The following is a 25,001-nucleotide window of genomic DNA, read 5'->3' on the forward strand; positions in this document are numbered from 1 at the left end:
GACAGCTTTCAAAATAAGCAGAAATAATCACAACCATAAGAAGATATTTGACCCCTGAGTAGTATAAACTACTGAAAAATATTTTATTACCAATACTTTTTCAAGGTGCCAATTACATGCTGTGATGGATTTATACTTGTCACAGCAGGTAGCTGTTTGATTCTTGACCTCCCAAGGCTAAAGAATCATTGCATAGAAAACCGTTGAGTTCTCCGCATTATATTTTTACCTCATCTCATAGGAACGTTTGCCCAGGTTTGCATAAGGCAGCTGGATGGCTGCATCTGAAAGTTTCTAACTCGGATGCATTTCAAAGTGTGAAATTCAGTATGTCTGCCTTTAATGCTACAACAATTCCTTTAATGAATAAATGAGTATCTGGGTAAGATAGCCGGGCAGTGCCAGCTCTTTGCCTTCTGCTGTTCGCTTCTCTGAGCGCTCCTAATGGATGGTCCCATCAGCACGGTGGAAATGGCCTCCAGGGCCGTTTTGATTAAGGACCTCAGGTGACGGAGGGGGTGGGAGGGGGGGTGCAAAAATGCAGGCATCCATGAGGAGGCAATGGTGCTGAGTCTTTTGATTTTCTTGACTGAATAGATAGCTACTTTTCACTTGTGCTAAACACTAGGCAGAGCTGCAGAAGTCTGGCAAAGTGTGTTTACGAGCACGGATGTGCCTCTGCGACACCGTCACTCACTGTGTGTTGATGACCAGCCTGTCCCACTGGCCCTTGATGTCATCCTCTGAGGGCTGCTCTGTGATGTAGAGCCCGTCAAATTCCAATTTCCGGGCAACTTCCTTCTCTCGCTTGAAAATAACCAATGGGACCTGCAGAGGAAAAAGTAAACATACTACATTTAGTTTGGATTGACTGGTATCTCCTGTTCAGGGTCATTGCTTTTTGGAAAACACACACAGATAGATAGATGATAAATAGATAGATATTTACATTTCTTATTTCCTATGTACTTCCAGAAAGGTAAAAATCAAGTGAAATGAATTGACTATATTCAGGTAGAAAAAACAACAAGAACCATCTAGGCTGGGTGAAAAGAGAAGATATAATATATATAAATATATGAATATGTCTTAAACACAAGGTTCATAGATAATTGTATGAATAACACCACTCTAAATGCTAAAGAGAAAAAGAGAAGTAGGAAAGCATTTGTGTGTGTATGTGTATATATATGGATATATATATATATGAATATATATGGATATAAAAAATCCTATCAATCTTTACTAGCATTCCAAAACATATGCTACTAAAAATGCAGTTTTATTTAAGAAATGTCTTTAATGAAGTCCGTGCCCAGCATGCCCACATGCTATCTGGAGATAAATTTTATTTTTTTTCAGAGATAAATTTTAATTTATCGCCACATCACCAAAGCAGAAAAAAAAAAAAAACAATCTCGGTCAGTTTGCCAAGTTGTCTCTGGAACTTCTTTTTTGAGATTTTACACGGGCACAGACAGAAGAGACACAGCTATTTGGAAGGCACCTAAGAAAATTCACCCATGGAAGACAAGGCTCCCCATGGAGGAAAGTTCCCTGAGAACATATTTTATGATACTCTAGCCTTTGAGCCTGGGCCCTGGTTTTAAAAGTCTTCTGGACCATTCACAATGAGAGACCAAGGAAACTGAAATACAGCCATGGCAGCAGCACGGTGTCTTTCTGGGAAAGATGAACAGGTTTGCAGGAGAATCTGCCCAGCACTTGGAGGAACTTGACCTTGAACTCAATTCACCAAATTCGACTGTCCCCAGGCACAGCGTTAGGGTGAAGTGGCATAAATTGGACAGCATTCCCACCCAGGATGATGGTAGACACTAACCTAATGAGGGGACAAGCAGACAACTCCCTAGTGTTTCTCTAAGTCCTAGCAGACTGTGAGAGGCTGGCTAGGGGAGCTCACTTCTGTGGGGCCAAGTTACTGGTAAAACTGTCGATGCTGTCCCTAGGACCCTCCTGAAGGGATGTCCCAACTTCAGTGACCGAGATGTATGGTTGGGCCTACTATGTCTGCCTATGACCATAATTTCCATCCCACACCTAGCTCCAGTCTGCATCTCTCTCTCTCTCTCTCTCTCTCTCTCTTTCTCTCTCTCGCTCTCTCTCTCTCACATACACAAACACACACACACACACACATACGTGTAAGTTGGTTGGTGCCTGCACCTCTTACCTTCAAGCAGTAGTATCCAATGATGCAGAAGAAGGAGATAACGGTATGGAGGATGGCAAGGATGCGCAGCGTGGGCTCCATGTAACCGCTGCTCTCCTCTAGGACATAGTGGACCGTGATGATGTGGGGTGTGCTGCTGTCCAGGCTGATGGCCACGTGGGTATTTTCACTGGGGCTTCGAGTGGGCAGCTCCTTTCCTTCAACCACAGAAGAAGTGGAGACCTGATTCCAACCATTGAGAACACAGTCAGTTGGCTGCACAGCACGGATATAGCCTTTTGGGCAAGTACTTGGATGGAAAAACTAATGCACAAGGGAAATAGTCCTATCAGTCCAAGGCTGAGAGGATGCATTTTCAGATACCCAAAGCAACGAATATATGTCTGCTTTAAGTGTATGAAGAGGTACAAGGTACTTGGGTTTGAACTCTGCACCTAGGTGCTGTCTCTAGAGCTTTTTCATTCAAGGATGGCATTCTACCAATTGAACCAAACCACTTCTTTTGACTTTTTCTGATTAAGTAGAGATAAGAGTCTCAGACTTTCCTGAACAGGCTGGTTGTGAACTGTGATCCTCATATCTCAGCCTACTGAGTAGCCAGGGTTACAAATGTGAGCCACTGCTACCAGGCTTGTTAATACATGTACTTTTTTAAAAACAATATATATATATATATATATATATATATATATATATTATCTTTAAGTAGTTGCACAAAGGAGGTACCATTCAACAAATCAATTTGCAAGCACAATGCCTCTTGATCGGTGGCATCTCTTTCATCATTCTCCTCCATCCCTTCCAACCCAACCCCTCTCCTCAATTGTTTTAGTTTCACAGTGTATGTCAAGCGTTATGACTGCACCCCCCACCCAGCTTCCTCTCTTCATTGGTCTATTCCCCGCCCCCCCACCCCCCTTGGCCTCTCCTCTATACCCTTCAAGGGCCAGACCCAACCAGAAGTTGTAAGTTTTCTAACACCTGCAGGAAAATCCTAGATGACTTTCTTCACAAGGGCATGATACAAGTTAAGCCACATCTACATAGTAATGGATAAGACAGTCCGCTAAAACAGACAGGGAACATGGTGGTGGCCTCTCTGCCAAAGTGAATGGAGCCGAGGCCCTGGCAATTCACAGTTCAGGAGCAAACTCCTGCCTTCCTGGGTCCCAATCATGTACCCTAGACTCCCACTGCTGCCTTTTGGTCAACACTGCTTTAGAACAGGCTCTGATGTGCTCACTGGCAGAGCGAGGAAGTCTGCACATTTTTCCCATCTCTAGGTGGGACAGGCTGGCCAGGAAGATACTGAGACGTACCTACCTTATAAAACAGCAAGATGAAATTGATCGCAAATGCAACAAACAAGGCCAGCATTCTCATGTTGTAAAAGTTGCGAGCAAAATAGTTCTAAACATAGAAAAAATAATAATAAGGTTATGGGAAAGTCAGAGTCAAGAGACTTGAAACACAGATGATTGAAATGAAGCGTTCATTCAACCCTGTCTTCCAGGCTACTGCATACAGCAAGGGGGAAACGTCTGATACCACGAAGGAGACAACAAATGAAGCAACACACCAAAAATAAAGAAGACATGGCGCCAGGAAATTCTAAGTGCTGTGAAGGAAAATTGCCAGGTGGGGAAATGCAGTGGTAATATGGATGGCTAGGGAGGTGGTCTGAGAGCAGCAGCAGAGGAAATCACGCCCACACTCAAGAATGAGTCAGAGGTAGGGACTGGAGGGCAGACTTGATAGTGAGGGCTTCCTCGTGTGTCTGAAGTATGGGGTTCATGAACCCCAAGAAGAAAAGAGACGGAGAGAATAGGGTCATAGGGATCAGCATGCCAGCCGTCAGGTGTCAAAGATTTCTGATAGAGTTTGTGTCATCTTTTATAGTTCCCCGGTTCATGACCTCTGAACCCATTTATGACTTCTAGGGTCACTCTACTCAGACAAGATGCCTGCCACCACCACTTCCTAGATTTGGATATGGATAAAAGACTCACCCCTTCAGGGGGCATCCCTGCTCATCGATAATATAAAAATACCCACAGAACCTGCCTCTCAGTGTGCTCAGATGAACCAAGTTCATCTAAGCCACATTATTAACCTTCTTATCATACTCATCGGTATATGTGACCCTCCTGCATTATAATTAGTCTCTGCTAGGTGGGTGAGATGGTCTTGGAGGATGTGAAGAAGGCTGGTTGCAAGCCGATTATGATTTCCGCTGTGTGGAGGGTAGATGGTAAGGGACAGGAATGAGCGGCGGGAGACAGAAGAGAAAGGTGGTGTGGGCGGTGACTCGGCTTGAGTGGCAGCTGTAGAAATGGAAAGAGCTGAACAGATCCTGGATATAATTTAGAAGGAAGACTTGAGAGTTATTGCTGGATTATATTTTTGAGAAAGCACTAAGAGCTAATAACATCTGGGCTTAGGAGCCAGGGAAACTACATAAATGACTGGAACAATTTCTTGAGTTGGACATCACAACAAAATCACACTGAAGGCGTTGATGGAAGGAAACAGACCATGGGGAAATCAAGGATTTGCTGTGTTAGTAAGGTGGCAATATAGGTAAAGAACCCAAGCAGATAAAGCGGGGCTTTACCATCCTAAAGTTGTACAAGAGTAATAACACCTCTGAGGACCACCCCCTTCACACATGTAGACCTCATGGGACCGTTTGCTTCGCTTCATTTGGCTTCACTGCCGACACTGGTTAGGTTAGATCAAGGCTGGCCTCAACACTCACACTGGACCAAGCACGTTAGTTCTCCTTAAGGGAGAACTAGGTGACAGAGACTTGAGTTAGGGTTAACCCAGAGGGTTGGTGGTAAAGGTGTGAAGGACAGGGGATGTGTTGGCTGGCTGTAGCTGTGATTGGTCATGTGCATGCAAGTGGTAGGCAGAAACCGTCAACGAACTACAAGCCAAAGCAGGACCATAGAGGAGCTGCTCAGAGACAGGACTGGAGAAGCTGGCTGGGAAAAACCTCAACTCCCTCAATCTCTATTGCTGTAGTGAGGCCTGATCTCCAGGGTCCCGCTGGGATTTCTGTGGAGAAACACAGAACCCATCTCAGCCATCTCGACAGAGCTACACCTGCTGCTATGGCAACCATGATAGTGCACAGAGCCAACCATTACCGAGAGTTCTCATTTAAAACCACCACCACAACAAAAAATGCTGCTGTTCACTTTACTTTGGAACAATTCAGGGGAAAAAAATATAAGATTTGGAGAAAACTTCTGCAGAATGCATTAACTACATCCTAAACTACTTCCTTCTCTGTCTTCTTATTTTTTTCTTTTCCTTTTACTTGTCTCTACCTGAAAGTTACCATCAATAACCATTTTGGCTCCTTGAGTTAATTTTTTTTTTTTTTTTTTTTTACAATTGGGTCATTAAGTCAAAGAGGCTCAAGTCATGTGACATGTGGAGGAGATAAGTTTGACAATGGGAGTGACGAAGGGGCCTGTATTTCTCCCCGAGAAAGAAGTTAGTTATCACTTCCCGAGCCTGAACGGCTATGTTCTCACAGCTAGTCGGTAGCAACACTCGTTTAGAAAGCCTCTTACGAGCAGTTTCTGTTGGTACGCTATGATCTTCTTCCAGAAGGCCGACTCCGGGACCTCTGGCTCTCCATATCTGTGCGTGTGAAGCTGTCTCAGCTTCTGCTTGCCTTTGTCCTCCTTGGCTTTTTCTTCTTTCTCTCCATCTTCCCCTCTGTGGAAATGAAAGGAGGAAGCAGGGCTGTGCAAAATGATCAAAGTGAACAAGTATTTCAGAGGCTGTCATTTGTGAGGACTCATTTCTCTCTCACTGAATAATTTTGGTTAGCAATGGTAGGATTTATCACCATGCCTCATAGATGGGTAATTCTATGGGGTTCAAATCTACAGGACATTACAAGCTTGCGGAACATTTCTACTCAGATGTAAGAAAATTCTCCCTCAATTGTCCCATAAAAGTATTTGATTTAAAATGCCATAACAATGAAGAAATTTGGCTTTTACTAACACATTTAAATTATGACTTTTAATGTTCATTTTATTCCACTGCCTACCTATCAAGATTTAAAATCAAAGGCCTGTGCTCTTGTTTTTCTCATGTACAAAGTGTGTCAAAGTGCTACTACACTGCATATTTACTTAATTGCATTAACTAACACTTATTCATTTTAATATCATTGTTGATTATATTGTTATATTAAGTCCAGGTAATGACAGAACTAGAAGGATTGGAGTTTTATACTAAAGTTCCTTTGGCTCAGAATATCAATGTTTCCTGAAAATGAGATCATATAACCATAATCCACTCCCACAGATAAAACCCCATAATGAAGTATATCTAATATTAGACAAAGAGCTGCCACTGAAGTGCCTGTTGTACTCTGCTCCATTCGTCTATTTTCATGTGGACAGGTCTCCAACTGATCAAACTACATGAGACCTGGGACAAGACATAGTGCTGACCATCAAGAATATACAATGAACACAGGCCCAGGAAAAGTGTCATCCTCTGCCCAGCATAGGGGTTTCCAAGGAAATGAGGATCATAGGGCTGTCAGAGGTTTATAGGATGGGGTGCAAGAATCTGGCTGGTTGGATTTTCAAACAGTGTCTCTGACATAGTCCAGGCTGGCTTTCAGCTCGTGATTTTCCTGCCTCTCTCCCAAAGGCTGGGATCACAGGTATACGTCCACCTTGCCGGGCTGTGAGCCTGTTTTATAACTAATTCCTCAGGTGGTTTTTGGCATACACGGCCTTGGGCTACCCCTGAATGAATGCCATTCTGCAGATATGTGTGTGCGTGTGTGCATGGTGTGTGTGTGTGTATGCACGCGCTCGCGCATTCGCACACCTGTGCTAAGGTTTGAACTCAGGGTCTTGACACTGTCCCTGAAATTCTTTTGTTCAACACTAGCACCCTACTACTTAAGCTACTTCTGGCTTTTTGGTGATTAACTGAAGAGTCTCACAAACTTTCCTGCCCTGGCTGGCTTTAAACCACAATCCTCAGATCTCAGCCTCCTGAGTAGCTAGAATTACAAGTGTGAGCCACCAGTGCCCAGTCGAGACTTGTGGCTTTTAAGTCTCTTACGGACACAAAATGATGGACATCTTCCCTACCCAGGAGGGTACAATAGGTGCTGGACTGGACTGAGGTCCTAGCCTGTGCTGAGATGGCAAATGTGGCCACGGAACTCCTTCTGGGTAAGATTCTCTGTTCCAACTCCAGAAGAGGTGGGGGAGGAGGAGAGAGAGGGATCCTCTCTGAAACACAGGGATGTACACAAAAACGATACATACTCAGCCTTTTCAGGTTCTGATTTAATTTCCTCTTTTTCTTCCTTTTCTTCTTTTGCCTTCTGTTCCTTGAATAGGTTAGTGGGGAAAAAGAAGAGCAGGGTGACACACTGTCTCCAAACATGAGCAAGTGAGCACGCACCAGACCAAAGCCACAAGCATAGCTGTTACTTATGTTGTGAGAACACTAATGCACTGTTCACTCTTGAGGTCCACATGCTGCCCTAATCTACATCAACCCCTGCACAGGCAGGACATACACATGCGTGAAATCCTGGGGTCCCTTCCCACGTCAGTCCTCATTTCAGAGGTGCTTTTCTGTGCTTTACCACCCCACTCAAATCTCATTCATCCTTCAAGGTCCGGGTAACTCCCCTCATCTTTCCTCTTCTTCTGCTAACCATACTATTAACCATGTATTTGCTCTTTTGAAAAAACAAACAACTCTTACTCTCCATTTGACACTATAATAATTTTCTACACATTTTTATGCACGTAAGCCCTATCTGTCTATCTTTCTATATAGGGGTGATTGCTTAATGGACTAGTGTTATTGAAAGGGACTTAAGTTTATACCCTGGTAACTTAAGGTAATCTAATCATTTTCAAAGGGTTTGTCTACCATTAAAAAATTGCTTCTTTTTGCAAATTCAAAGTCTTACTTTTAATCCCACTGCCAACATCCCCAAATCTAATTTAATACTTATTTATTATACCTACCTGAAATTGAGAGAGGGGAGAGAGGAAAGAGAGAAGAGAGAGGGAAGGGGAGAGTGAGGAGAGGGAGGAGAGAGGAAGAGGAGGAGGGGGGAGGAGGAGGGAGGAGAAGGAAAAGGAGGAGGGGAGGAGGAGGAGGAGCAGAGAGAGAAGGAGGAAGAGGAGGAGGAGAGGGAGGAGAAGGAAGAGGGGAGAAGAGGAGGAAGAGGAAGAGAGGAAGGAAGAAGAGGAAGAGAGGGAGGAGGAAGAAGAGGAAGAGAGGAAGGAGGAGGAGGGGGAGGAGGAGGGGGAGGAGAAGGAGAAGAGAAGGAGGAGGAGAGAGAGTGAGAGGAGGAGGAGGAGGAGAGAAGAGGAGGAGGAGTGAGAGGAGGAGAAAGAGAAGGAGCAGGAGGAGGGGGAGAAGGAGGGGGAAGAAGAGAGGAAGGAGAGTGTGTGCTGGTGTGAGAAATTACCTGAAGCTTTTCCTGCATGTCGGGGACGGGGGTGGGATTGGCCATGAGGTCGCCGAGACCCGCGTTGGGGTTGTGGGGGATGAGCTTGTACTGCCCTCCTTCCCGCTTCAGGTCTAAGCCGAAGATGTCGGAGAGGAGATCGCTCTCCTCCGTCAGCTCCTTCAGGTCCATGAGGTCTTCAGAGGGTAGCGCGGTCTCCGGGGGCCGCCTCTCCCCATCCTCCGTGTCCCCCCGCACCTCATCCTGCGTGGGGTCAGGCATGTTGGCCAGGAGCTCTGCCACCTTGATCTTCTTGGCCCCCTCGACCAGGCTGCCCCCCAGCAGCAGGCTGCACACGATGCGGAAGAAGCCCCTGCAGACGCTGGCCACGAAGTGCAGGAGCGTGAGGAAGACACCCCAGTAGGAGGAGAAGAAGGCCGCCAACATGTCCCCCAGTGTCATCTTCTTGGCTTTCTTCACCTGCTTCTTCAGGCTCTTCAGGCTGAGCATGCGCATCAGGGTCAGCACGTTGTACCTGAGCGCCAGCAGGGCGGACCTGAGGGTCAAGAGGGAGAAGAAGCTCATCCTGGGGCCCTCGTCCTCCGGCCTCTCCTTGTCACCCTCCTCTTTACTGGCCGATCGCTCGTTCAAATCCGACTCGGAGATCTGGGCCGCCAGCTGCATCTCGAAGATGGTGTCCTCGCAGAAATTCACGAAGAGCTCCATCTTCTCCTTCTCCCCGCCCTCATTGACCACGTCGAAGATGAACTGCCTCTTGGACTCCTTCACCTGGGGCTTCTCCCACTGGGTGCGGCTGGACTCGCTGATCTCGAAGTATACCCGCTCAATGCGCTTGGCACTGCCCATGATCTCGATGCGGCCCAGGAAGGGCTGGAAGTAGTTGAGCACGCTTTCGGCCAGCTCCAGGAACGTCTGCAGCCTCGAGTCATTGGGCATGTGCTCGGAAAGGTTGGTCAAGAGCACGGCGACGTTGAAGCCAATGTCCTTGGCCGGCTCGTGAAACCGCTTGACAAACTCCTCGTAGTCCAGGGTCTCGTTCTCGTCGGTCTCCGCACACGACAAGAGGAACTCGGTTTCGGACTGCGTGTAGTGCTTGTGGCTCTCCATAGCTTTGTGGAAATCCCTTTTGGAAATGACACCTTTGCCGTCCGGGTCGTACTCTTTAAATGTGTCTGAAGAGGTCAAGTCTTTTAGTTTTAAGAACATGTCAAAAAACTTCAGGATCATCTCCACGTTGTTGGAAGATTCCACGAGCATATCGACCATCTGCTTGCCAATCGTCCCATTGACAACGTTACCTGGTGGGAAAGCAATCATATCGGTTCAAAACAATCATTGCTGACAAACCAGTGATCTGTGGGCACAAGAACAACTGAGATCTTCCATAAAAGCCAAATCAAGATATCTCGTATTGATCTTCTAATGGATGAAGTCTCTCAGGGAAAGACAGATCATTATTCCTAAACTCCATTTTTAAAAAGTGATCACGTGACAGCTGGATGCAGTTGTTCATGCCTGTAACCCCAGGGAGGGAGGCAGAAAATGATAAGACTACAGTTCAAAGCCAACCTAGATGGAAAAGTTTCTCAGCTCCCAGCCAGGTGCCAGGACTCACGCCGAAATACGTAGGAGGTATCACAGTCCGAGGACAGTATGGGCAGAAAAATCCACAAATCCTGTCATCCCTGCTATGGCTGGAATCCTAAAATAAGTGAATTACCATGCAGGCACATGCCCACGCAGGGAGTGACATCCTGCCTCACAAATAGGACACTAGGCTAGAAAAATGGCTCCCTGGGAAAGCACCTGCCCAGCAAGTGTGAGGCTCTGAGCTAAAAACATCAGCAACAAATATGAAAAAGGTGATTACATGAACAATACATATAACCGTATTTACAAAATAATACAAGAGACATGCATAAAACATTTGAAACAAAATCTGTTTTCCTCTCAAATCAAGGAAATGTGTTTTAGATCCAGAATGCAGGACAAACTGTCAAGACTGAAATTGTGGGCCCTATTAATGATGCAAACAAACATTTGCACCATTCTTTAGGGCTGAAAAACCTCTGGCAAAGCTAAAAATCTGGTTTTATGCTCTAATTAGCTACAAGGAAGGTACTCAGCAATCAATTTGAATTTTTTAAAGTATTTTCAGGATCTTTTAAGTAGCTGTACAAAGGAGTTATCATCCAACAAAGCAGCTCATGAACACAGTGCGCCTCCATCAGTGTCACCCTAACTTCATGAACAAGGTGACTCGGGTTCAAAAAGGTCCAATACATGTATCTTTTGTGACGTGATACTGAGGGTGGAGAAGGGGTTAGCTCTAGACTCCAGACCATCTAGATCTTCGGAGAGCAAATTACCAGCTTGCACTGACTTACAATGGAAATCACCTTCTCTCAGGACACAGAGATGTGAAAGCTAAATGGAGCAGGCTACCAAGAGCTTGAGTAAACTGGACAGCTTCTGAAATGACAGAATCACAGACTGCTTCATTCCTGGGACAGAAGATGCTATGGAACCCAAGACAGATCTTAGCAAACTGGGCTGGGCAGGAGGGCTGTAGCCTGAGATGTACTGAATACCACGGATAAACAGGGGAAGAGCTAGACCTCTCTCCCACATTGAGCTCACGTGGCCAAGCAATGGGGATGGGGAGGATTTCTTAGCCTTGGAGCCTTAGTTTCCTCCTATGTAAAACAGAAGTCTGTCTCAGGTGACCAAAGTGGGATTAGGCAACCCATGGCCAGAGGAAAGGGAGAGAAACAAGAGATGACGTAATTGCAAATGTATCTGAGTTGCCCTGGTTGGATTTACGTGGTTTCCCTGCATTTCGTCCACCGTGGCTCTATGGAGGAAAGGAAAAATGGAGAAATGGCTTGTCTAAGCAGGGGTGGGAGCGGGAGCTGTGGGGGTGGAGTGGAGGGAAAAGAGCCAGGCTGAAGCCCCTGCTGCCTTACCTCACCCTCGTCCTCAGTCTAGACCACACGGGGCAACTGTGGTCATCTCAAAGAAACTATTCACACAGTCAGAGTTTACCCAGAGTTTGACCTCCCAACCCATTACCGAGGCACAGACACTAATGCACTGTTCCGAAGACACTGTGTATCCTCTATGGGGAGTGCTCTGACATGAAGGCTGTGGTTGAAGCTGCTTCCAGCATGCAGTTACACGGACTGACATATGTCGCCTTTTCTTTCACAAAAAGCACAGACTTGATAACAAGAAAAATTCCAGCAATAAAACAAAACGAATCAGAGCTACTACCAGTCTCATCTTAGCATCACTGGATTTTGATGTTGTTGTTGTTGTTGTTGGTTAGGCTGCTGGCTGCTGGCCCAGGCAAACACATACTGAGCCCCCAAATAAAGACATAAAGGGGAGCTGAGGGCGTCAGGAAAAGCTACCTTCTAACATGGACAGCAACATGACCACCATGTCCTTCTGGAGATCCATTAATTCCTTCAACAGCTCGATTTGGCTGGAATCCTGAAAAGAGACACAGATGGCATGTGAGGCAGGAGAAGAAATCATACAAAGGAAGAACACCAGGCCTGTTCCCACAGAGGACATACTGCCGGCCATTCCCAGGTACCTTGAAGCATCGTGCAGTTAAATTATTTTAAAAATTGATATGAGATTGGGATCTGAGGATTAAGGTTCAAAGCCAGCCTGGGCAAGCAGGTCCATGAGACTCTTATCTCCAATTAACCACCAGAAAACCAGATGTAGAGCTATGGCTCAAAGTGGTAGAGTGCTCACCTTGAGCAAAAGAGCTCAGGGTCAGCACTCAGGCCCCAAGTACAAGCCTCATGACTGGAAAAAAATAGGTATATCTTGAATTAAATTAAAGGGTATTTACTATTCATTTTCATGACTGTTCATAAATGTTCTGTAAGAATTTCAGCTGTGTCTGCATACTGTGGAGCAAATTGGACTTCCACAATTTATCCTTTTTATTTTTACTTGAAAAGACTTCATTTTTTTTATTCTATGTCTTACATAAAATTTTGTTGTGTATTGTGTAAAAATTAACTTATTTTTTAAAAATCCAAATACATCCAGGACATATACAACATAAATTTGTCATACATAAGCCTACCCTAAAATATGCACACAGAATACCTGTGCATGATGTATCTTATTACCTAATTTCATTAAGCGTTCTCTGTTTAATCTTTCCTAGGATTTTTGTTAAGTTTTGCTTTTGATCTTTTGACTCTGAAAAATAAATGTTTTGTCTAGACCTGTTGTAGATAGAAGTCACTATGTTTTGACCAAGTGGGAAAATATAAACTATACTTAATAACATATCCACATTGCATATTATCTGATTTCATTTAAATTTCCCTTGAAGTTTTCTTTTTAAAAACTGGGATTTTGCTATCTATGAAACCAAATCTCCTCAGTGCTAGTGAAGACTTTTCCCTAATGACTATTATTACCCCAACTACACTTACAAACCATGAACAATTGCTAGCAGATATAACACCAGAATAAAACAGTAACACTGTGTAAGATGGAAATTCTCTTGTGAGCATAGATATCTGTGTCCATTCCTTTTGCTTTGGAGAATGTCATTAGTAAACAGATGGAAGGATATGGAGGGTTTTCTTTTTCTATTTGGTTGACAGCGGATACTGACCATCTCTCACTGCCCCAACCCTTGCCTGGCTCCTCTGAGCGATCCTGCTGACCAGTTCTCAGCCTTGGGGTACAAAAATGGGAATAAGCTCTAATGTGCCAGTTACAGCGGCTCCAGGCTGGATTCCTGGGAGAGTCCATGAAGAGTACCCGCCAATGACCAGGCAAAGCTACCCTAGAACTCAGTGTCCAGACAACACCCAGAGACAGACCCTGGTCCCCATGTCTCCAGGGAAGACAGACTCCTCCCCCTGACAACTGCCAGCTAACAGGCACACAGCTAGCCAGGCCCTCCCTAACACCCCCTGCTCTGCTGTAACTCTTCCCTTCCCGAGTCCCCGCAGCTTCCTCTCCTGCCTGCTTCTTCTTTCTCCCACTCAAACACCAATCCGCCCGGGTGCATGCTGAATCTGTGTCTGTGTACCCAGGACCCTTGCTCTGACCACACTGACTGAATCACATCTGTGTTGCACGCATGAGCATCCGCCATGCTCACCGTTGACAGCACACCTGCACGGAGGAGGATGGTGAGCAGGTGTCCCCTCCCTTCCTCCCAACCACACAAGACCTCAGGGAAGAAGGGACTGGCCCACCCTCATGGGACGGGAAGGGGGAGGCAGGGGTGTGAAACTTTGAGAAACACAAGAACAGGGTTCTGACTCTAAATGCAGCCATCTTTCTTCCACATGACCAACCAGGACAGATCCAGGTCTCTGTGTACATTACTGAGCTGTACTGAACATCTATATCAAGATCTTTTCTCTGGGTGCACTTTATTTCCCACCACTGCCCTCCCCCACCCCCGCTTCACATGGGAGAGAGTCAGGAGAGGGTAAATAAGCTATTTCAATAGGAATCCCTCAATTTATATGAAAACAAAGCAGAAAGACTGCTGCTTTTCTATTTGCTCATCCTAACCACTCTTCATTTTTTCTTCGACTTGCAAGGAGTGAAGTGGAGGCATGCCACCTTTGCTTGCTTGTGGCTACTTCGAAAGAGATTCGTAGCACATGCCAACCTTTTGTCAATCTCCCTTAAAAAGCCCTCTGTAACCTTTGCCAACACTTTTCTAGTAGTTATAAAAGGAGGAAAAACCCCACTGAGCAAATAGCAGGATGCACATTTATGAGGACAGAAATGTACCATGTTGGGCATTTCCCCAGTGTTATTTCTGCATTACACTCACTACATCCTTGGTGCTCACATTTGAACAAGGGTTCTCAGCCATCGACTCTGGCCACTGTTTTACTTAAGATTTTCTGATGTTGGGTAAATGAAGCATGAAGAGAGGATCAGAGACAGATAATGCCCAAGCCCCAGCCAGGCATGCTCGTGTCCTTTGGTGACCGTCAGGTGACAGTGCCCAGCAAGCCCCCTCCTTTACCTGCGACAGCTTCATCTGCATGTGGGCAAAGACGTGGAGGAAGCCCACCACTGCGTCCCACAGCCTGCTGTGTGCCAGGCTCTGCTGGTTGCCCGTGCAAGGCCCCTGCAGCACAAACACAGACAGCAATCATTCCTGGCCATCAGATGCCCATGTCGACTGCAAAAACAGGAGGTTACCTGAATAGTTAGGGACCCACAAATGAAGAGAGAGAGAGAGAGAGAATCTAAGAGAGAAAAATGAAAGATGCCTCTAAGTGATGGCTTCTTCTTTGAAACATTTAGTAAGTCCTCATAAATACTTTTGGCTTTGTAAGAAAAGTAAAATACTAGCTAACAATTTAATTTTTCTTTCTGGCCTCAACCTCTCTAGAAGGAATGGGTAAGAGTGAGGAACTGGTCATCTGTCATGCTTCTCCGTTAAATCAATCAGTCATCACCCCATGGTGTAAAAAGAGCAGGAGGCTCTGCTTCTGACAAAAGGTCTTTCTTATTCCTAAATAGTAACCTGGATAAGACAAGGATGTAGAGAACTAGCCTCTTCAACCCTTTCTTAATTGTACAGCTGCTTCACCATGTGACACCCTTGAGATTTCTTTTTAAGGTGAGTATTTAGTCATTACTGAAATGAACGTTTCAGGAATACTGTGTAGGACTGTGCCTGGTCCGCAGAGGCAGGAAGAGGGGCTGGGATGCACTGAGCAAGGCAAACCATGGGACTCAACCCAACAACCCTGGGACCCCTGAGAAACAGGTTCCAAGGCACCCCTAAGGCATCTGCTCCATGGATGCTTCTAGCTCTAGAGAAATTCAGGAATTTTGCTCATTTTACATCCCAAGAGATACACATTTCTGGCTAAAAAAAAGATTTATGTTTCACTTGCAATACAGAAACTCGTGATATATATATATACATATATATATATATGTATATATATATACATATATATGTATATATACATATTGATATATACATATTGATATATATATATATGCATATATATATATATATATATATATATATCAATAACTATTTCTACAAGATTCCCCAGCTCGCTATTGTCATCGGCCAAGCTGATTTAATCAGGGAAGTGACCACGAATGCTTATATATGGCTATCTTTCTAGATTTCCAAAGGACTAGTAAGGCAATCCAGGAAGATAAGGAACGGGAGTGAAAAGACAGAAACCAACTCACTTGAGTAGTTGTTAGGATGAACATGTATGCCTTTCCCATTTGGAAGAGCTGAAGTAATGACTCTTTTCTAGCTAGCAAACCAACAGTGAGATTCTTTCAAGACACGGAACACAGCCCAGAGGAGAGAACAAGGCTGGGGAGGAGACTGACACCCTTCTCCTCTTTCTCTGTCCCTCCTTCATGCCACTGAATGCTTATCACCTATGCCAGAACCTGGAGATGAAATGCAGCCCTCACTACAGTCCGTTGTGGGGGGGTCAATTTTATCTCAGTATGCAAAGTGGCAGCCATCTCACTCCAAATATACGCACATGTTAAACTAGTCTTTTATTTGTGGACATTGGTGAAAGGGGTCAATGGTTGCTGAGGAAAATACTTTAGGCATATTTAGGCAATTTTCTCTGAATTCAGTGCTAGCCCGCCAATACTTTTTTTCACTTTCCTTTCTTCAAACAGCAGAAATGTTCTAGTGCTTACCTGAATATACTCTGTGAGAGTGTTAAAGACTTGTTTTGCTACTTGAATGGCTTTGGAGAAGTTCCGTTGTCCCTGCTCATCAATGACATCTTTCCCAGAGTAATACCAATAGAAATCACTAATGGATTCCTAGAGAACAGAGGTCAGATCGTTAAAGCATCATGAAGTGATCAGCGGCCTGTCCCAGCATGAAATCCATCATGACAGATAGATAGATAGATAGATAGATAGATAGATAGATAGATAGATAGATAGATAGATAGATAGATATAGATTGATTCCAAATAAAACATACAGCAGCAAGAACAATATCAATGAAATAAACATCATTCTTTAGTGATATCCCTAAACATAAAGCAGAGAAACAACCTCTCCAGATTAAACAAACAAACAACTCGAGTGAAGGCAAGAAGCAGAAAATGTAGCTTTAGAAATCTTCCCTGTGTGTGATGACCTGGAACTTCACCAAACATAAGGATTCATGAAGACAAATGCTATTCATCCACGGAGTGACCTGCTCTGCTGCAGTTTTAAGATCTGATTGTTAAAATCACAAATACATTTCCAGCAACATTGCTTGATACTTTTGCTTCAAACTGATGCCCCCTACCTCCCCCAGCCAGGAAAGTTTAAGTTAAAAAAAAAAGGAGGTGGGGGTAATGTTGTTACATCCTCACAGATTAAGAGAAGGCTGAACGTTATAATTTGTGGTGTTAAAAGTACTGCACAAGGTTACTATGGAAACAGAAATGAGGGAAATACAAGTCACACAGGACTGCCATTGCATAAGAACCTTCAGATCCAGTTTGGCCCACATGTTCAATGGAATTACGATATCAAAGATAATATTTTTAAGGAGTGGGGTGTTAGGGTGATTTTTAACATCAGTGTACAAGTTAGAAGAGTTGAAGGGAATTAAATTTAGCCAAAACTAAGTGTGTGGTAACAGAAAAGCTTTCATTTCTGTAAGAACAGATAGAAAAGTACTTCACAAAATGGACATGAATTTAAAGTATCAGCGAGTTAAAAATCAAGAGGGGGGCATCACTCTTCATAGAAAGAAAACAATGGCAAAGGAAGTGGATCTGAGCAGCTATAGCAGTGAGCTTTGTTATAAAAATTGCAGAAAGATGGCGATCAAAGACACAATATGACCCCAAGTTCCATCTAGTCACAAGCCCAAACACAATGAAACATGAAACAAGCCTGCTTAATCCCCAGCTATGCTGTGTCCAATAACCCCAACCCTCTCCCAGCGCCCAGGTGCAAGGCTATGTACCTGAACCCTTAAGAGATAGTCCACGGTAGAGATAATGATGTTGACCGTCATATTGTTGCCAGTCTGTGTTCTCAGATAATTTTGAAAATCTGCATGAGATCAAGAAAAGCGTTACTGAAGCTCACTGAAGAGTTCAAGAGCAGTTCAGTCATTCTCCTGACTTGGGAAGTGATCCTGGTGGTGGTAGGTAGCATCTCATCTAACAGTGCTAACATGAAATAATCTACACGTTCCCTAAAAATCAAATGACCAGCTCATCCCCTCCCTGAAACACATCTTAGTTGCTTCATAGAATAGCAATGCTCAATTGTGGGTGAAGGTGTTAACAACTGTTTTATTAGGAATGAAATTATTTATTCGGTAATCATGTGTTCCTTAGTACCGTTTAACATGCAGAGAACACAAAAACTCAGACCTGAGTCCTGAACTACAGGCTGGCAAAGACAGATGGGTTCAAGGCCAACAGAAATACATGAGGCTAAGTAACACAACAAAATGTGCTCTCCAGGTAAAGAAAAGCACTATGAAAGTAAACAGCTGTGTTACTCTAAAGCTACCTAACTAATTCACATCGTGTTTATTATCTTCAACTTGCACACATGTGTTCTTTCATTGTGATATTCCATACATGCACAGGATGTACTTGGAACAAATTCATCGTCTTTTATTTCTGTATCCACCGCTCTCTCTACCCTCACAATTGAGAAGAAGCAAGTGGAGACAGCGATGCCAGGACTAGTAGCAGCAAAGCTTTATATAAACCCCGGCACAGAGCCTGTCTCGTCTGGGAGAATGCACAGGCCTGACTCAAGAGATAGAGCATCCTGGTTGGGACCATTGGGCTCCTGCCTCAGCCCTGTCCGTCAGCCGGGGCTCTCACACACCTGAGTTGTGTCCCTCACAGAGCAGCTGCAGGAAGCGGAAGAGATCACAGGTGAACTCGTCATCCTGCAGCACCTTCTCTCCTGTGGGAAGTGCAGAGGGATGAAGGTGGCCACCAGCAGGCAGCCCTCCCGGGGGTCCCCACCCCAGCACCCCATGTGCACACAGCACTGTTCCCAGGCCAGAATAGTCGCACTCTATCTGAAGCTCCAGAGATCATGCACTTGGCAGATAGGCGGACTTTTTCTTTGTAAGCAAAGAACACCAGGATCTTGAAGCTTCACATTTCTCTCTGTTAGGAGTAGCAGCATGGGTTCGGTAACATTTCACACACACAACCTGAAGGTTGAAATGGGGCTTTCTGTTGCCTCCTTGTTTGGGGAAAGACAGTCCATACCGAAATGATCTTTGCATCTCTCGTGTTAAACCATCTTTGATATCAGGGTGGGATCAAGTGCTTTGATTCAAAGTTGGTGTTGTCGTTGCTTGTTTTTTATGTACCCACACACAGTATGGGGAGCTTTTGTTTTCATTGAAAAATAACTAAAGGATATTCATAAAAACTGTTACTTGCTAAAAATGCTTGTGAAGACTTCAGAAGTGTGTGTGTGGGGGTGGGGGGGAATGGACTTTTCCAGAAGAAGGGGCCTGGCAGAAAAAGATTTCATTTTTAAATATCAAACCCATAAGAAAGACTGTAAAAGCTGAGCCTCTTGGGGTCATGTAGAGACCCATCCTGTAGCATGAAAACTAGGAATCTTTATCAAGCAATGTGAAGACCTAGACGGGGGCTTAGTTGATCAGGATTTATTTTGACAAGGATAGACACAGGAAAGAAACAAACAGAAAACAGTACCACACAAATGAAAGCCGATTTTTAAAACAAAGACTTCATGAAAAATAATTTAAGTTATGAGTGTCTACTTGGGAATCTAGACTTGTTTAAAAAGCAAATGAAATTCATGATGTTGTTCAGCCAGTGAATGGATATACTTATGTATTTACAAATTTTTTTTAAAAAAAGGATAATGACTTTTCACCGACTGGAAATAGTTTGGGCTAAGAAAGAAAATGGTGTTTAATTAGAATGTTTAATTAGAATGTGTTTAATTAGAATGGTAAATGACTGTAATGACAGAAAGCCGATGGACTTACCAGTCTGCAGCCTGTGACTTTCAAAGTGAGAGGCTTCGTGTAATGGAAGCAAAATCATTTTGATAACTAAGATAAACATGTTTACAACGTATCTAAAGTCACTGTGCTCCTTTTCCTGGGTTAGACCACAAGATATGGTATCTGGTGACCATGCTGAAAATCAACCACGTCCAAAGTCTGAGGTGGACAATGAGATGCCTGGTATGTCCATTCCTCAGGCAGATGGGGAGCCTGCTACACTGATCCATTCATTGATGATTCTATCATTTTCCTGAGCCATTTAAACTAGAAGGCTCAAGAGTTACATCAAAATATCACATTAATTACATGACTTATTGGTTCTTGGGGAGACTATCAAATCTTTCTATGCAGAAAACAGAATCAATAAACTACATCTAAAAACTATTTTTTAAAACTCTCTATATGATCAATAAAATATCAAGGTCAATATATTCAATGTGAAATAAGCTACTCTGTGGAAAGTACTCAGCACAATTAGCACTGAAGTAAGTGTCATATAATCTCCCTGTATGTCTCAAAATTCTCAGCGTGGTTCATAATGGTTTATTACAGGAGGGACTATTGGTCCTCAGCATGTACCATATTTTCTCGATTGTACATTGAAACACATATAAGCAACTTCACTTCTGTAAGAATGCAGAGGGATGTGGGGGAGAGAAGGAGGGGAGTGCTGGAGCAAGTGTTCATTGATAAACCCAGCGCTATTGCTCAGTGACCGTATTGGTACCAGATTAAAATGCTGCCATTGCCCATGCTGCACGAAGTGGCCCAGGAACATGGATGGAGGATGGCTTTATGTCTGCAGATGGTGCAGGATCAGCAGTCTGCTCTGTGATGGATGCAAAAGAAATCCCACTGGAAGATGGAAACCAAGATCGGTGACATATAAGGAAATGGGCTACGCAGAGCTGAAAGTCCTCTTACATTCTGAGCATATCATTTGCGATAGGTGGAGGAGAGCCGTGTAGACATGCGGAGGGCATGCACGTGTCATCTTTTTTATAAGGGCCTTGATTAAGATGTCTCGTAGTCATAAAGGGAGAGATTTGTTTCACTACTGTTCTGCTCAAGGTGAGTTCTGTTTGTTGCACCTTAGTTTACTCACCTAGAAAAAAGTATGTGTCCACTGTCTCTACATAACTTGTTAATTTTTATAAATTTTATATAGGCTAATACATTAGGAGCAGTGCAATTATACTAGACAAAGGCAGCAAAGCACTGCTGATAAATATTATTTTTATTTGCTTTATATCTTCTAAAGCCTCCTCAATTTTTGTAGTTCCCAAACAGTCTTGGAATAATAGATTTTTACTTGAAAATAATAATAAAATAATAAACATGAAACAGTGAGTCTTACATTAGAGATCTAATAACGTTAACACGCTGGCTCATCTAATTAACATGAAAGTATTCAAGTATTTCCTTAGATGCAATAAAATAATTAAGTGTGTGCATGTCCTTACATGTCTGTATGTGCACATGTCCGTACATGTATGCACATGGGTACACATGTGTATGTGTATGTCTGTGCATGTCTGCATTTCTGTGTATGTCTGTGCAAATGCTATATGTGCATGCAGAGATTACTTACAAGGCCCCTGAACACAGCTTTTATCTCTTTGAGATAATTAATACTAATGAATAATGAATTGCCCATACTTATTTATCTTCATAAACTGAAACAACATAAGTAAAAGTACTACCTACTATGTGCATAAAAAAAAATCAGAGTAGGGTAGACTCCAAATGACTACTGTCTCTATTTTTCTGTGAGGTCTTGTCAGCATTTCCAGCAGACAGGATGGTAAATGGCATGAACAGGAGACTGGGCATACCAAAGCACTCCCCACAGTCTGTTGCCAAAGGTAACCTGCAAGCACCCCACCAGAAATGTCCAGTGCAGAGCAATATTCTGATGGTGGATCTTTAGAAGTCTTTATCTCTACTTTGCACAATAGAAGATCTGAGAAATTAATACTAAAACTATTTTTTAATGATGAGAAACAGACATTTTATGTATCTGTGGGTCGCTTGGATATCACTGTTTAAATAATTAATTATGACTACTTCACACATGTTACAATTCAACTAATAAAGACTAATACTTAAAAAAATGATTTGATTGACATTCAGTGACTCTGTACTATTTTGGATGTATTATCATTTCCTTTGGGGCTAATAATAGTCCTGTACATTTAAGTAAGTATAATTCCATGGTGTGGTTCCATCAACCACTGAGGAATGAAGCATGTCAGGTCATACGGCTTGTCACCAGGACAGATCTGATGCCAGTGAGCTTGGATAAATGGTGACTCAACACCTCCTCTATGCCAGCATCTTGGGAGATGGAGGCGCCAGGTGGCCAGGTGGCCAGTGAGCGGGCAGTTTCAGCAGGATGAGGTTTTACAGTGTGCTTTAGTTCTCTAAACCTTGTAAGAGAGCAACCATTAACAAAGAAAATCTGTCACAATAATCATACATATTATATGTTCTCTAAATTATGAGCTCAGAAAGCCAAGGGAGGCCACCTCCTGGTCTGTACATGGTGAGCTGACCTTGGAGTCTCTATTTTTGCCATGGGGATTAAGAGACTTTCTGTCTCTTTGCCTCCCAGGCTGCTGGGAGAAGCCCATTGGCTCAAAAGAAATTAAAGAGCTTTGAAACTTGCAAAGCCACAAAAAGGCATTAGCGTGAATTCTCCAGGCTGTGAGACCATCGTCTAAATGACCTAAGTTTCTAAAGTACCCCGTCTTTGCGTAGGTCATATGGCCATTTACCAATTCTACTGGGTGCATCTATTTCAATCTGGTCAACAGCCTGACTTCATGCAGGAAAGGTACTAGAACCCTATCTCAGATCAAAGACAACAAGAATATGACCACTGTGTGAAATAAACTATGTAAGACCTGAGCATAGCAGATTTCAAGTGCCTTTGTCTATGTAAACTAACTTAAAGTAGCTGTCGAGGAACCTCACTATGATTTGGGGATGGTTTCCCTTACTGCCAGAGGCTCTGTGACTCACCCTGAGCTGCCCAGGGTCCTCCCTCCCTTCCACTCATCCACAGCCCAGCTGACCTCAACTCAGCCCAACTGGCCTCAGACAGCCACATCCACCTTACACCGTGCTGCCTAGAAGCCATTGTTCAAATGCATCCGGGATGATACTCCTCTATTCAAACAGGGATTCATGGAACTTTTATAGGAATTACTTGTCACCTTTTGTAGGAAGTCTTTTCTGAAGCTGTCCTTACTATCTGTCATTAGAAGAAGCTCCAAACACCCCTCTCACCACCAAGTAAACAATGCTGGTCATTTTCCTCAGAGGACCCTGGCTGGGTTGTTTCACAGTAGCATCATTGAGTAACAAGAACGCCATGTGAACTTGAACATCAGTGCCATCTATCCAAGGCATTCTTCCTGCAAGGGATAGCAGAAGCCGAAGTCCAGACGGATGACTGAACATAATTCACGGCACACTTAAGGGCCACTTACATGAACAGTCCTCAGCAGCCTCCGGGGAAAATAAGTGTGAATTTTCAGGCTGGGCAGAAATGGTTCTCTACGGTCATCCACAAAGTATCTTTCCAACCTCCATCTGACCACTTTATCACACCAACTGTCTGTGGTCACAATTCTCAGCCATATTTTCTACCGTAAATATGGTAGGCAGCTCTACTCCAGTGGAAAGTCTCTTCCCTGCATATCTGCTGGAAAGGCACCTGATTCTAGGCTAGATGTGACCTGCTGAGACCTGTCGCTAGGGCCTTAGCAGGCCCGGCCTTCTGCTGTTTGCCCCTGGAGGATGGCTGTGGAGTGATGTGTACAAGTCTGTGGTGTCATGCTGAGCTCTCAGCCCTACGACACCAACTAGCACACACCAGCCACTCACGCTTAAACACTTCTGAGTTTACAAACCGTGCCAGGATGTTAGGGAAACTGATCTGAGGTCATGAGATCTGGGGTCATGAACCAACATGTTAAGAAGTGGCTATTCCCCCAGGAATGGTGGATGGACAGAGGAGGAATACTAGGGCATACTTAAAGTAGCTCGCTTAAGAGAGAGAGCACAATAAATAATAAAACAATAAAACCTGTAACAAGAAATCACCATGGCCAATACTTAAAGATCGATGTATCATTTGGCTTAATTAATTAAAAACACATCTGCTGCTTCAACTTCTCATAAACTGGATGAGGTCACTGGACGTATATCAGTGAGAAAATCTGTACCATGCATTACCAGTTACCAGCTGGAAATTTGAGAGAAGTTAATTGTCAATTAAGGTTTAGGAAAGATTTTTGTTTTAGATCCAATGCTGTCTATTTATTCAGCTCAACTTCAAAACTTTATCTTGCCTGTAGAGTTGGGGAATTATACACAATAATCACAAATAAAATGAAGTAGCTAGGCACCAGTGGCTCATGCCTATAATCCTAGCTACTCAAGAGGCTGAGATCTGAAGATCACAGTTCAAAGCCTGCCCATGCAGGATAGTCCACAAGATTCTTACCTCTAATTAACTACAAAAAAACACTTGAACTGTAGCTCAAGTGGTACAATTGTAGCCTTGAGCACAAAAAGCTCAAGGACAGTCCTCAGGTCCAGAGTTCAAGCTCTGGTACCACAACAAAAAAAGAGTATCTTCTACTACATCCCCAGAATTTCAAAAAGAGAAGGGAAATTGTACTTTCAAGTTGGCCATGATTTGGTAATGGGGCTAAATGGCTCTGATTAAAAGCAAATATGAAGAATCCAAAAACAGAATAAAAATTTAAGTATCCATATAGGTTTATGAATTCCATTGTGGCATTAAAAAATTTCTATGACTATAACATATGCAGAGAGAACAACAATGTTAGCACATCCTAAATCCTTCAAAGTTTCACTGAAGTCCTTTTTGTTGTTGGCTTCAGTAAGTGGGAAGTTCAGGCTTTGGGTCAAAAAGGAGGCCATCTCAAGGAGTGACAGAAATAGGGCAAACTTACATGATAATAACAGTAGTAGAGGGAAGAATATGAATCATTCCTCTGAAATATTTATGTGTAAGTCTTAAGAAACATATTTCTTAAAACAACACATATATCCCAACTGTATCTCAATACCAGATTAGGAATAGCATTTGTAGTCATAAAAAATTCAAAAGTGAGATGTATCTACGGACATGAATGAAATCATCATTACTTCTGAAATCAAAGATAAACAAAAGTAAAAAATAAGTAAATCTTTTTTATGTTAAAAAAATCCAAAAGTGATTTAGAGCCTTCAACAATAAATAC

General features: G+C 43.4%; 1 protein-coding gene across 1 annotated transcript in view; it reads right to left on the bottom strand.

Moving 5' to 3' along the window:
• Positions 1-25,001, bottom strand: part of Ryr2 (ryanodine receptor 2) — a 413,538-nt gene that overhangs the window by 17,216 nt on the left and 371,321 nt on the right. Inside the window, exons 84-94 of the mRNA XM_042686202.1 lie at positions 18,549-18,629; positions 17,665-17,753; positions 16,386-16,514; positions 14,713-14,817; positions 12,092-12,173; positions 8,679-9,976; positions 7,513-7,577; positions 5,779-5,926; positions 3,518-3,604; positions 2,195-2,416; positions 698-828 (exon numbers count right to left, since the gene is read on the bottom strand). Coding sequence (XP_042542136.1) covers positions 698-828; positions 2,195-2,416; positions 3,518-3,604; positions 5,779-5,926; positions 7,513-7,577; positions 8,679-9,976; positions 12,092-12,173; positions 14,713-14,817; positions 16,386-16,514; positions 17,665-17,753; positions 18,549-18,629 — 2,437 coding nt within the window. The remainder of the gene's footprint in view (positions 1-697; positions 829-2,194; positions 2,417-3,517; positions 3,605-5,778; positions 5,927-7,512; positions 7,578-8,678; positions 9,977-12,091; positions 12,174-14,712; positions 14,818-16,385; positions 16,515-17,664; positions 17,754-18,548; positions 18,630-25,001) is intronic.

The sequence above is a fragment of the Dipodomys spectabilis genome, unplaced genomic scaffold (genome assembly GCF_019054845.1).
Source record: "Dipodomys spectabilis isolate Male_0828 unplaced genomic scaffold, ASM1905484v1 ptg000096l, whole genome shotgun sequence".
Lineage (NCBI taxonomy): Eukaryota > Metazoa > Chordata > Mammalia > Rodentia > Heteromyidae > Dipodomys > Dipodomys spectabilis.